Consider the following 13,839-nt stretch of genomic DNA (forward strand, 5'->3'; position numbering starts at 1 on the left):
TAATTCTTTGTTGCAACTTTTGGCTTGTTTTTTCCTCTAGAAAACCCACACAATTTTGGTAATTAATGGTTATAACCTGATTCTAAACAATTTGAGTTTAATAGATATCTACCAAAATTACGATTTATAATCGCTCTCAAAAATCTCTTAAATTTATGTATATCCGGACATATATTTTTTATATTTCTATTTAACATAATTTATCAAACATATATTTTTTTTGGTCATTATACGAATGAATGTATCTGTAAGTTTTTCCTAATGGAAGTTAATAATAATAACATAGTTTATGTTTTTACTTCCATAAAATTTATTAGTTTGGTTAAATAACATATCAATAAATCTTATTATAGTCACTATAATAAGATTTCTTATCCAAGAAAACAACAGTTCTTGTAGACTACATTCTCTAGCCACCCAAGTTGTATAATATCTTTCAACTTCTCAATTTACAAAGAAGAAACGTAGTCACTGGATTCTTTTAGACAAGTGACGCCAATGAAGAGAGCAAATTACAACTACACACAAGAAGTTTAAAATATTAAATCGTGGGAACTTTGGATTCTTGGTACAACGAGGCATTAAAGTCTGTGGCTCTCTTCTTGAAATTGTTTACAATGTCATCTTGGACCGTCAAAATCTTTCATTTACTATATTACTACATTAATGGTTTTATTTAATAATCCCATGTAACATCTGTGCAAGTGCACTTGCCAATTAATATATCAACGTAACGTTACCCAAAAGCTGCAACCATTTCTGATGCCTCCCTTGTTTTGTTATATAATAATATCATCACAACATTTTAGTCTATTACTTAATTTAATTAATTTTGTTTTTATCATAATCATCATTAGTTCATCAACAGCTGTTTTTATTTCTACTTTTTGTTCAGTGGAGAATGTGTAACTGTTGCTTTATTTTGGACGTACGCGAAACTGTTTTGTATGTAAGAGATACAAATCAAGTGGAGATATGTACACACAAATCAAGCAAGGGAGTTGAAAGAGATAATCCCTTTTGATTAAACTTAAACTAAACGTTTAAGATGGTATTAACTTTTTAAATGTTATTAAGAATTCATTATTACATTACATTACAGCTATTTGAAAAAAGAACAATAAAACTTATCAAGAAATTGATTTTTGTTTTTTGCCTAGATATAAACATTTGGGACACGAGGTTTTTTTATTTATTACACAAATCTTTAGACTTTATATTATTATCATTCAATGTATTAATTATTGTTACTATATCTTTATTAATAGGTAAATTAATATTAACCAAATAAATATATATATATATATATATGAATAAACTCATTATTTATTATTTTCGTCGTGTATACTATATATATACACACACACATTCATGTTAACTTCCTCAGTCTCGTAGTTACTTTACTTACATGAGCACATGAGCTTCAACTTCACTTAGCTGAGTAGTTACATAAGTTTTTTTCTTTCTCTCTGGTTCGTCAGTTTTAGAAAACGTTAACTTAAGATGGCTAAGAAGAACGGAACGTCATGGTTCACGGCCGTGAAAAAGATTCTCTGGTCACCATCAAAAGACTCAGATCACAAGAAGACTCACAAGAAAGATACTGATTACAAGGTCTTAATTTCAACTCTCTGCTGTTTTTAACTACCACTTGGAAACTTGTCTACTAATCCGAGGTTTTTAACGCAATAGTTTCGTTTTCTATTTTATTTTATTGTGCTAATATGCAGAAAAATGAAAAGAAAGGATGGATATTTAGAAAGACCAAACTCGAAACTTCAAATTCTGTAGTAGAAGACACTATCCGTACGGTTCTTACGGTGGAGACAGTGGAGGAAGAGAAACCTGCGGTTAATGTCTCCGCCGTGGATGAAGCTGTCGCCGAGATCGTTAAACTAAAGGCACCTCCGGGTTTTATTAGACGTCATTGTGCTGCCATAGTTATTCAGACAGCTTTCCGAGGCTACCTCGTAAGTATATATAATTTTTAGGAAAGTTTTGTTCATTTACATTTGCATATTTTTGAAATTCTTAAATATTGTTTTTAGGATTTTTGGTTAAAAGTTTGGGTTAGATGTTTTTAACGTATTTTAAATTTCTCTCTAAAAAGAGTTCTAAAATTGTCAAACAATTTGTCAAAAATTATTAAAAAAATGTCTAAATTATTAATTATTATGGGATAGTGGTTGTTTTGGTCATAAATTTTATTAAATTTACATTGGTAAAGATTTTATGTTATATGTCTAAATGAGTTCCTATTTTTTTTTAAATGAAAAATTGGGAATTTATGTGTCTTATATTTGCATTTATATTGAAAAAGTCGAGGAGAGCATTACGGGCATTGAGAGGGATAGTGAAGCTACAAGCATTAGTGAGAGGTAACAATGTAAGAAACCAAGCCAAACTTACTCTAAGATGCATCAAGGCTTTGGTTCGAGTTCAAGATCAAGTACTTAATCATCATCAACAACAACGGTCAAGAGTCTTATCATCATCACCATCCCGTAATTATAACATTGAAGCAAGACGTAACTCGATGTTCGCTGAATCTAACGGTTTTTGGGACACCAAAACATATCTTCAAGACATCCGTAGCCGTAGATCTCTGGTTAGTGAGTGAAAATGTAAAAAACACATATCTTAAATTTTTGTTTCTTTTGTGATGTGCTGACCATTAAATTGTCTGTTTTTGTTTTGTTTATTTGTTTTTTTTGCAGTCGAGGGATATGAGTAGATGCACCAACAATGAATTTGACTCTGAAGAAACAGAATCTATTTTGCAGAAGAAGTTAGAGATTGCTATTAAACGTGAGAAAGCACAAGCACTTGCTCTCTCTAATCAGGTATTTTTTATGGCATCAACATGAAAATTGCAAACCTTCTGACTTCGTTCAAATATTTTTAAATTGACCAAAAATGGAAAATTTGGTTTTAATAACATTTGAAAAAAAATCTGATTGAAATGTTAAATTAATTACCTAGAAAATCCCATAATTCGAATTCTTTAGGGAAAACACTGTTTTTATTTGTTTTGAAATTATTTCAAAATTAAGGACATATATTAAAAACAAAATAAAATTGGTCAACTAGACAATTTTGTTTGTATGAATAAAGATTTAAAATTTAGGGACTAGATTTTACACTATTTTGTTAATAATTGAAAATAAAAAATTGATAAAAAAATTCAGAACTTTTCATTTATATATTATATTTAAAATATCGTGTAAAATGATACTAATTTACCCGGTTTATGTGAAAGATTCGGAGTCGGTCGTACCAGAATCAATCAGCCGGTGACGATAGAGAGCTTCTAGAGAGAACACAATGGCTTGATCGTTGGATGGCTACAAAGCAATGGGACGACACAATCACCAACTCTACAAACGTTAGAGATCAAATCAAGACTCTTGAATTAAACATTCATCATCATCAAAGATCGTATCCAGCGACTCCACCGTCGTGCAGAGCTTCAAGATCCGTCATGGTGAGATCAGCTAGTCCTAGGATACCGTGTTCACCTTCCTCGGTGCAGCCAAACTACATGTCGGCTACCGAGTCGGCAAAGGCGAAGGCAAGGACTCAGAGCACGCCACGGCGGAGACCAATTACTGCTAAGAAGCGGCTCTGTTATGCGGAGGAAGAGAGTTTGAGGAGTCCGAGCTTTAAGAGTGCTTATAACGGTTGTCTTTGGGGAGATCATGAATCTGACTATTCTTGTTGTTACGGTGATGGGTACGCCGGAAAAATCTCGCCTTGTTCGACAACTGATCTCCGGTGGTTAAAGTGAGAGACTTCTATTGTTTTTGTAATCTTAACGATCATGCGACTTGTTTAGGGTTTTATTGTTTCCTTGTGCCAAAAGCTTTAGTTAGAGAACAAAGTTACAATTCTCAGTTAAACAACTTAACATCGATTCTCTAAGCCGTAGACAATCACATAAATTTTATAAAGGCTTTTGTTAAAATTTGGCTACAGTGGAGACATGTTCTAAAGTGTAACGTCCAAGTCTACCAGTTCTATATAGATTCAATATCTTAGAAGCAACTCTGAGATCAGCAAACTCACTTGCTTCTTCTGAAACCCTGAGAACCGGTCTTAATGCAGCGAATTGCGTCTCTATAAGATTCCCCATGCTGATTTCGTCTTCTAAGTTTCCGTCAAATGCTGAAATTGTCTCGTACAGAACTCTTCGAACATCGTAAACTATAAAATCCTGAAAATGGAGAAAAAAAGGAAAATTGATACAGCAAATGATGATAGATTACTGATTAGAAGATAATGCTAATATCTTGTTCTGGTACCTGTGTATGATCTGTTGCGTACCGAGTCTTGCGTTTGCCATCAGACTTGGAGCTTTCATTGGATAAACTTCTTGTTAAATCCTGAGTTTTGCGCAGTTTTTCCCATTTCTTGTATTCATGGCTCGAGTTTAGTATAGTCAGAAAGAACCGTGCTAGTTCGATCACTCCAACTATATCATCCGGGATAGCTCCTACATTAGGCAACAATAACCCTATAAGCTCACTACATTAATCGGGAATAAGAATATAGAAACAATCCTCAAGGGCTAAGTCTAATCAATCTGTGTTGTTTAGAGATGATCAAACCTGTTAATGCCAATTTTGAGCAGATCTCAGCACCAAGCAGATTAGGAGGGAAAATTCCAGGCGTGTCTAGTACATAGACGTTGGGATGGCTACCGATCTGAAAACAAATAAATCCTCAAACCATACTAAAACTTGTAGGACCACACAAACCTCAGATACACAGGAAGGTAAATAAGCATAGCGAGAAACTGAAGTGACATAATTTCAAGTAAGAGACCAAACCTTCAAACTCATTATGTCTTTAGTATCTCCAGGCTGCGAGCTAACTGTTGTATGCTTTAGCCTACCTTTCTCTATAAATATGTTTAAATTCAATCATGTGGAATTGAGATTAGGACAACAGAGCAACGATCTTTTGAGAAGATAGGAATTTTACCAGTAGCACTAATTCTCCCAATTTGATGAAGAGAGTTGGAGAGAGCGGACTTTCCTACGTTAGGAATCCCAAGAAGCATCATAGTTGTGGTATGACCAGAATGACCAGCCTTGTGTGATTCCCTAACTTGACTCTGCAAGAAGTTGAGAAACTGAAAAAAAAGAAAGAGTCTTCTTTAAGTTTCTTTAGCCTTTTAAAAAGAAAGAACTGAAAAGATGAAATCTCGAGAATTAGCGGTTACTTGCTTGACACGTTCACTGTTATGTGAATTTACTGCAAACGAAAGATAGTTTCTCTCCTTAAAGTAATCCATACACGTCTTCAACTCCAAAGGATCCGCGAGTTCCATTTTGTTCAACACAATGATCCGTTTTGCCGGTAAAGGCGAAAACTTTCTCAACAATTCATACTCGGAAGACAATGGAATCTACAAACACACACACACACACAAAAGAGAAGCAACAAAAGAAAAAGACTTAGTTCTCTGAGGCAATTAATCGAACACCTGGAAGGCAAAAAGTGGTGTGAGAAAGAAGAAAACAAACACGAGCATCTCTGATCTCAAGTACGAAATCTACTAGCGGAACACGTTCGGAGATTGCCCGAACCGCTGCGGCCATGTGTGGTCCGTACCATCTCCGGTTTGGGTTTCTCGACGCACTGATCACGGCGTCTCCGATTTCCCTCGCAATGTTCCAGCTTCTTCTAGCCGTTGCCATTTTTTTTTTAACATTAAAGCAAACGCGCGTTTCGAAACCTTAAAAGCCCATAAATATGTACCAAATTTGAGCTTAAATGGGCCTTAAATCTTCAAACCCAAAGCCCATATTTAACCCAATTTTATTTAAGGAACTAGATTGATTCAAACTTGCTGGTGTAGAAGATGCTTTCAAGTTGGTTGGGCAAGCAAATAGATTGTTATCTGATAAGATGCAACGTTCTTTGTATGATATCAGATACAGATCCCTTTTATTGTTCACTACCATGCATTCCAACCATTAAAAACTCAATATCAGAGTAGTGAAACCGAAATACCGAATCGATGGAGATGCATTGGGCGTGCTTTGAGTGCTTTGCATGCTTTGCGTTCTTTGCGTGTATTATTTGCTCATTGTGTTTGGGATATAATCTACGTTTTTAGTTATTTTATGTTTTGGAATAATCTCTCTCGGTGTTGAAGTCCCATCTTTGGAGCTTATACTGCTTAGTTAGGCTGTTCGAAGAGTATTTTAAGTTATGTTAGTGGATGAAGTGTTTTTCTACAAGTGTGAAAGAGGTTATGATGATATAATTGTGGTCTCTCTTGAATAGTGTATATGTATAATATGTACAAATTGGGATGAGACTAATAATCATAGACTGGAATTATGTCTCTAGAAAACTTAAGATAGATTTGTTGGCTAAAAGAACTCTGAATGCTATGGAATCCCTATTTCTTTGTTTCCAAGAACAAAGAAATGTCGTTGACTCTCTTAGAGGAAGGCTAGAAGAGAGTAGCCTATTGGTGTATAGGCCGACAATCCATACTGGACTTTGTTTATGTCGGTTATTATGAACTATTGTTGTAAACTTTAAGAGCTGGTGTTATATAAACTCTTGTATCATTTAAATTAAGCATCGAGGGAGAAAATCGGGCGAGTGGATCTCACGCGCGGCGATTTTTCCTCTCCCAAATTCTTCTTCTTCTGATCACAATCACGTGCACCAACGTCGGGTCCTCTGTCAATTCCGGTGACGGTGAGGACCCCTCGGCCCATGGTTCTTCATTCGCGACTCATTGCATCTTCCCGGTGAAGCTGTTGGACGAAATCAAGGAACGAGAGAAGAAGGTAGATAGATCGGGAGACAGGAGATTCTGGAGGTTTCACGGGATCGGTTATGATAGGGGAGGTAGTTTCCGATCCGGCGAAGCTAAGCCACCGTCGAAGGTCTTCTTATCTACTCCCTGCTGCCTCTCTCTCGCTCACAAGTGAGCATGAAAACCTCCATGACAAAGGACAGATCAGATCTCTTTCTCCTTCTCAAAACGGTTCTACGGTGGCGGGATGTCAACGGATCTTGGATCACCATCTCTGTTCGGTTACCGTCGTTCAGGCTCACCGGAGGTCCTGTTCCGGTTGAGCATCCGCATATGTGGACGGCGGCTGCAGACGAGTTTTTTCGTTTGTAGATTAGGGCTTCACGGTCCCCGGTTTAGTCTGGTACGTGAATCCGGCCGGTTTTGTTTTTCCATCGGTTTAATTCGGTTAGATGTAAATGAGTTGGACCCCTTGGGATTTTTGTATGGCCTACTCTGGAAATAGCCCATTGGACATTATATTTTATATATTGAATACCCTTTAACAAAAAAAAAAAAAAACTCTTCTATCATTTATTAAGAGAACGACACAATAATAAACACTTTTCCCCAAAACCGTTATCTAGATTTTACATAGTATCAAAGCAGACAATTCTAAATTAATCCTTCTCCATTAAAGTCTTTGTGAACAAGAAAAAAAATCATGGAGACTGTGACCTTTGGTGGAGAAGACAAAGGAGACGATGAAGACGGAGATGATGAAGATGAACTGATGTGTGGATTTATGTCCACGTTTAGTTTTTAGTGAACAAGCTAATAGGTTTAATTTTGTTAGTATTCTTAATTTATATATTTACTTTTCGATAGTTTATTTAATGGGATTTTGAGGTTGTTCCTTACGAATATTGTCGTATGTTTTTTTGTTTTATTGAATAGGTTTTGGGTTTTCATTTTACAATAATTCATTGGGGATTTTTTTTATTATTTAACCTAATGATGATGTTTCTAGGGTTTATGGTTTATATGGGTCTGAGTTACGATTTTCTTTTTTTTCTGAGTTTTTATTTGGTTATAGTTTCACCATTACGTAGAAGTTGTTTGGAACACTCATGTTTTTAGGTTAATTTTTTTAGTCTGATTTGTGGACCGTCCGAGATAAAGACAATTATTTGTGGAGTAGCAGGATTTGCTACTATGTGATATTGTTATTCCCTTTTAACAAAGAGCAAAAGACGAGCTGAAGTTCCACCTCTACTTTCAAGATGAAAGTTTATGTTCGGAGGAGTTTGTTGACATGATTTGTCCTTCTTTGACAAGTGTCCACGACATACGTGTTCCGCTTTATCATTGCAAAGTTTGTGTTTTGCGTACCACATTTGTCGTGCGGAGGGAGGGAGTATTGATGTATTGGCCAGTAGTCCATGTGGGACTTTATTTATGTCGGCTATTATAAAACCCTAATATTGTTGCAAACCCTAAAAGTTAGATGTTATATAAATTCGTGTATCATTGATTACGAAAATGACACAATAATAAACACTTTTTTCCGAAACTAGTTTCTACATACACATGCTCTAGAAGTTCAATCATATAAAGCTTTATACTCCCTCCGTTTCATAATATAGGATGTTTTAGAAGTTTTTCTTTGTTTCATAATATTAATGTTTTCAACTTTTAAAATAACTTTTAGATTACTTTTCTATTTTTTTATTATTTATTTTATGCAGTCTTGTGTATGATTGGTTAAACTTTTTTAAAGTGATTATTTCTTAATCTGCGTGCTTTCAAAATATCTTATATTTTGAAACCGAGGGAGTATTATTCTTTTTGGGGCATGGTTAATTGGGACTGTAAACTTTAAATTAAATGTGCTCTATTAGCATATGCATAAGTTAATATTTCAGCAAATGACAATTAATAACAAAATTCATGAGTTTCCACGAGAACATAAATATGTATATATTCTATAAATGTTGATATCACTTCAAAAAGTAACGTATTACAAAAAAGCTATCACTAACCCAACTGTCACTATGAAATCATCCACAATAAATCTTAATTCTTATTTCTGCTCAATGTTCACCATAATTGTGATGTTTTTGATATATTCAGAAGCTCTTTAAATTCAACAAGCTAAAGAACCATAACGAGGTCACTTTTCAAGAACCATGATTCAAAAGAATAACGATTATCTTCTTGGAATCCATTGTGAATATGAAGATGAGGATAAATTCTTTCATATATTTGCTAAAGGTGACGTATTTGGTTGAAAATATTAGTATAGTTTTATTATATAAATCTCAACACATATAGTATTTTTAATACATAAGTGAATAAATTTTTATTAATTTCATGAGAATAATTTTATAATTATATATTTAAGTTTTATTTTATAAATTTTAGTGTTGGCAATCAATTTACATTTGAGAGACAGTTTACATGTGGGAGAAAAAAAGTTGACCGTCATCGTGCCACTTAAATCAAACGCCAAAATATCCAGCAACAAATACGACTGAAAATATGGGGAAAAAGCCTTGTTAAAATATCCAGTTAAAACTACGACTAAAAGAGAGGAAAGAAGTTGAGAGCAATTTTTCTTCTTCCGTTGTGGTCGCTCGCGACCTAGAGAAGAACAAGACCATTCTCTAATTTTATTTTTCTCTTATAATTGTTCGATTGTAGTCAAATGTACATTTTCGCCAATGTTTAGAGGCAGGAGACGGTGATGTCTAATATTCATAAGTCATAACTAAGTAGTGTTTTTGTAGTTAACTATTTTATGTTAAACATGCTTTAACAATGAACTTTAAGATCTTAAACATTTATATTAATCACATAATAGAATCATAAAAAGAGTTAAAGTAATACCTCCATTCATTGTAGAAATGATGTTTCATATAATGTTTTTTTGAAAATTTCTTCTTTAATGGTTTTAATGGTTTGAAGACTTGAATATAAATTTTTAGATGATCTTTAGGTAGAAGATAAGGTTTCCCTCCCATTTCCGATAAACTTCCATTTCCTATAAACTCTTTTCTTTATCTATTGTTGTTGTTTTTATAATGATCTGTGAGGGAGTAAACCATCTATAAAGAGGGAAGAAGACTTCATTCTTCGTAAAGATTTTTTGCCTTCTAATTTAATCTTAACTATCCATCATAGTAGAGATAAAAACGTTGGCAACAATTATAAGTACAATTGTCTAGCATTGTTTCTTAAGTTTGGTTCAATTAATCTGAACATGACATGCTGCTTAGCGCTTGTCATTTTAATTACCAAATAATTATTAAAAAAAATATATATAGCAAACCCAATTAAAAAACTTACTAACTATAAGACCACATACATTTTAGGCTTGAATAATTTCATGAGCCTTACATTTTAGGCTTTAACTATTGAAGGCTCAACGCGCGCGGCGTTCCTTATACTTAGATGCATATCATTTGTTTTAAACGGATTTATTGGGAATGGGACATAAACCGTTGTTCTCCAATATTGGTATCTAAAGTCATATATTAATGACAACATAAAAACAATGTAAAAAAAAAAGAGCAATGGAATGTAAACGGGTTACGAGAAAAATTCCAAGGTGTCCAAAATCTTAAAAATAAAACTACAGTACAAATTTCGCATACAAATTTGTAACTTAGAACATAAAACTGAAATGTATGTTTTCATACATGCAATGGTCAATACATATATCAAATAGAAAAAGAAAACTTAAAGCTCAACTTAATTACCTTTAACATCATCCATTTGCTTTATCATTTCATCGAATCTTCGACGTTCTTAGGCGGTGGCTCTATCCAAAGGCTCCTAAGAGGGCATAGTTCTTTCCGCATCTGCCACAAATATTTTACTTTTGGGTACTGCTTATGGTACCTGCCTTCATCGAATGAGTATGATACACAAGTCTTGCTTTTTAAGCCAATCTTTGGGAAGTAGACATTGTTCCTCATCCCTCGAACATCCACTCTCGTCTCTGAAGAATACATACTTGCAAAGATGGTCACACCATCAAGAGTACTCATCTCCTCCCAATTCGAGGAGACAAGTTTGTACACCATCGGCTTCTCCCTACTACATGTATACATGAGAAAGAGCTCTCCCTTCTGCTCAGTCAAGTAAATTCTCTTCGGCATATTTGACCATTCATCGCTATGAATATAAGGGCATCTATGTTCACTCCATCCTTGTTGACTGACTGTGCGGGAAGCTAGTTCAAAGTCAATTAAAACACCTCCCGAGCTGAAGCAATAGAAATAACCATTTGCATAGACAAGGTTGCTATGCATGTAGGGGTCAAATCCAAGAGAGCAAGAAAAATCTTCAGTAGCCCACTCTGTTGCTCCAGGATAGCAAATGCTTATACGAACGTTGTATCTCGTCAACGGTCTTAACACTATTACCACACAAGTACCCGATGTGGGGGTGGAGGAGAAAGCAATGGCCTGAAAAGACAACTCACACTTGGGCAAGTTTATAAGCTCTCGAGTATAAGGTTTGAAGAAGAACATGTCCACTAAACTGGATCTGCGCATAAGCAACCATCCATCTTTCGAGTAACAAACATCGGTTCCAGCTAACTCAGGAAAATTAAGTGTGTACCTCTTTCGTTCCATTGGATCATAGAGAACAATCAAGTCGTCACGTTTCCGCAAGGTGATAACCCATGGATGCTTTCCCACAACCCGAACAGCTTCAGCGGCTTTGCGCCATGCCTTGCAGACAGCTGAGGCACGAATGTTATCAATTAAGACAAGACAACACATTATTGTCTCCAAAAGGCTTGATGGAAGGTCTGCAAAAGGGACAACCTTCTTCTCTTGCCCATTGTTACTGAAATCTTCGTTTGACCTACATATAGATTTCGATCAACAAGTTAACTTATAATTGGGTTTGCCTTTGGATTGCTAGATGCTTCAAGAAAGCCTAAAACACTTATAGATGGGTTTGCTTTTGGAGCCGTAAGATATGAAATACCACAAAACCATGAAAGAAAAAAAAACTGTCTCGTAATTTTTGGGAGTCCCCTATGTCGTTGCAAGATGCTTGAAGAAAGCCCATAAAACATGATGCATATATTCGTCTTATAAACCCTAATTGTTTCATAGTCGAAGTTATTAATATTTAAGGCATCAGATCAGTAACTCATGCTAGATTCCACATTTAATATGATATTTTAGAGAACCCAAGGAAAAAAAAATATATACCTGAAACATCGTACACAGGTCGGTATAAAACCCCTAAATTTGCTGAATTTTACAAAATTGTGAAACTAAATTTTGAAAACCAATTCAGATTCAACCGAAATTAACGGAAGGGATACATATAGAATCAAAGAATCCCTAGATCTTGTGATTAAGATTAAGAAAACCAAAGAGACGATTACGATTAATACAACGAAAAAAACAAAACCCTAAACTTTAGCATCTTAGAATCCCTAAGTAATCTGATCCCCCATAGATCCTTCAAATCATGTACGTGTTGTGATTAAACGACTATAATCTAATCATAAACTTTGAGAAAACCTTTGATATAATATTATCATTTTCAATCCGAGAGAGTATTGAGTGGGTGTGAGAGAGAGATAGAACTTACAAGATAAACTTTCCTCTCTGATCAGTCATTTTAAATTTTTGAGTCACAGCAGAGAAAAATAATAAAGACAGAAGTAAACGTATTGTCACAATTGATACCTATTTATAAAAGGTTTCAAAGTTAGCCATGTGTCATGTGACTCATGTCTATTGATTAGATTTTGACAGGTTTCAAAATTATTTTGTTTTATTTAATAAGATTAGGAAATTAGATAATATATATATATTTAAAAATATTAATATAGATGTGTATCATACTATCATTTTTCTTAGATTTTGTTTCCCTTAAAAAGAAAATAAACTAACAAAAACAGAAAAATATTTGATAATATAGAGATTTGATATGATTTACATGTTATTTTTGAGATGAAAAAATTTAGCTATAATACAACAAGAGAAAGTGCAAAAATTTTAAATTCATTGAGACATGTGTTAGTTTATCAATCAAATGTTGAAATGTGTCAAAAAGTTAACATTTTTCTTAACAAAATAGGAAAACTAGTTTAAAACATATTTACATATACAAGAATTCTGTTTAGCCAGCTGATACAAAAAGATTATTTATATATCATTTTAAGAAATATATATTTGAGTTATTCTTTTGTGACAAAGGCATCTCCAGTAATCAATTGTTAATCAAATGACTTATTAACAAAAAATTAATATATTGATGAGAGAGAAGAAAAGAAGAGAAGAATCATTCCTCAAGTTGCTCTAAAAAGAAACGTTTCTCTCACAAATTTGAGCAGCTGTTATGTTATCAATGATTACAATTAATAAAAGATAATAAATATATATATATGATTAAAATAATATATATATATATATATATTTAAAGAAACCTTGGAGGGTTGATGCTGTTGGCTTTGGTCTAATACTTAAGTAATGTCGTCATAGTTAACTTTTAAACATCAATAAGTGCATGTAAACCTTGCAAAGAAAAAGACATTTTTCAAAATTTTTATTTACCAAACAAATTAACTATTTTAGGTTCCAGCAAAGTTCTTTTACTTATATGCGTATATATGATATCTCGCTAGTTATTTAAAGTGGTGTTCTAAAATATTAGCTTTTGAAAAAAGTAATGCCATATATTGGCTTTAGCCTTTAGAATACAATGTAACAAAAACAAACGGTTATGAAAACATTATTAGGTTTCAAAAAAATTTCAACAAAATAAAAATTTCTATTATCCCCTTGGTGTGTTCATGGATCCTTAGAAGATCCATGGATTCTGAAACATGAGTATATAAGAACTTCTCAGGTGCAAGAAGACTTTGGACTCAGACGTACAAGGGATTCAGTTGCAAAAAGACATGGACATGTTGAGATGCAGAAGAGGGTAAGAAAACTAAAACCTTAGACAATTTATTTGTTTGATATAACGTTTTTTTTTCTATTTTCATTCTTAGTCCAGAAGTCAGGAAGACTGGAGAGCGAGTGAATCAAGGAAAAGAT

The 13,839-nt window shown here is 33.9% G+C and overlaps 3 protein-coding genes across 4 annotated transcripts; 1 reads left to right on the top strand and 2 right to left on the bottom strand.

Annotated features, from left to right (window-relative positions):
* On the top strand, positions 1,401-3,799 carry LOC104737063 (protein IQ-DOMAIN 14-like). Its single transcript, XM_010457158.2, has 5 exons — positions 1,401-1,614; positions 1,731-1,970; positions 2,321-2,608; positions 2,718-2,843; positions 3,260-3,799. The coding sequence occupies exons 1-5, from the start codon at positions 1,504-1,506 to the stop codon at positions 3,785-3,787; spliced, it is 1,293 nt and encodes a 430-aa protein (XP_010455460.1). The 5' UTR covers positions 1,401-1,503; the 3' UTR covers positions 3,788-3,799.
* On the bottom strand, positions 3,763-5,705 carry LOC104737062 (DAR GTPase 2, mitochondrial). 2 transcript variants are annotated; one of them, XM_010457157.2, is made up of 8 exons: positions 5,529-5,705; positions 5,225-5,410; positions 4,984-5,134; positions 4,830-4,900; positions 4,608-4,704; positions 4,302-4,492; positions 4,066-4,213; positions 3,763-3,849 (listed from the first exon to the last, which is right to left on the bottom strand). In XM_010457157.2, the coding sequence occupies exons 1-8, from the start codon at positions 5,700-5,702 to the stop codon at positions 3,812-3,814; spliced, it is 1,056 nt and encodes a 351-aa protein (XP_010455459.1). In that variant the 5' UTR covers positions 5,703-5,705; the 3' UTR covers positions 3,763-3,811. The 2 variants fall into 2 exon arrangements, with proteins under 2 accessions (XP_010455459.1, XP_010455458.1); XM_010457156.1 differs by lacking the exon at positions 3,763-3,849 and having other exon boundaries at positions 3,926-4,213.
* Positions 10,354-12,436, bottom strand: LOC104737064 (F-box protein At4g00893-like). The gene is made up of 2 exons (XM_019234840.1): positions 12,383-12,436; positions 10,354-11,638 (listed from the first exon to the last, which is right to left on the bottom strand). The coding sequence occupies exons 1-2, from the start codon at positions 12,409-12,411 to the stop codon at positions 10,546-10,548; spliced, it is 1,122 nt and encodes a 373-aa protein (XP_019090385.1). The 5' UTR covers positions 12,412-12,436; the 3' UTR covers positions 10,354-10,545.

This window comes from Camelina sativa, chromosome 13 (assembly GCF_000633955.1).
Source record: "Camelina sativa cultivar DH55 chromosome 13, Cs, whole genome shotgun sequence".
Taxonomy (NCBI): domain Eukaryota; kingdom Viridiplantae; phylum Streptophyta; class Magnoliopsida; order Brassicales; family Brassicaceae; genus Camelina; species Camelina sativa.

Bases quoted from the DNA above. Each gene is read 5' to 3' on its own strand.
- LOC104737063 (XM_010457158.2), top strand. From the start codon at position 1,504: ATGGCTAAGAAGAACGGAACGTCATGGTTCACGGCCGTGAAAAAGATT. The intron at 1,615-1,730 runs GTCTTAATTTCA...GCTAATATGCAG, and splicing joins AGAAAGATACTGATTACAAG to AAAAATGAAAAGAAAGGATG. The intron at 2,609-2,717 runs GTTAGTGAGTGA...TTTTTTTTGCAG, and splicing joins TCCGTAGCCGTAGATCTCTG to TCGAGGGATATGAGTAGATG.
- LOC104737064 (XM_019234840.1), bottom strand. From the start codon at position 12,411: ATGACTGATCAGAGAGGAAAGTTTATCTT. The intron at 11,639-12,382 runs GTAAGTTCTATC...ATCTATATGTAG, and splicing joins CAGAGAGGAAAGTTTATCTT to GTCAAACGAAGATTTCAGTA.
- LOC104737062 (XM_010457156.1), bottom strand. From the start codon at position 5,702: ATGGCAACGGCTAGAAGAAGCTGGAACATTGCGAGGGAAATCGGAGAC. The intron at 5,411-5,528 runs GTTTGTTTTCTT...GTGTGTTTGTAG, and splicing joins TTGAGATCAGAGATGCTCGT to ATTCCATTGTCTTCCGAGTA. The intron at 4,493-4,607 runs GTTTGATCATCT...TGCCTAATGTAG, and splicing joins CTCAAAATTGGCATTAACAG to GAGCTATCCCGGATGATATA.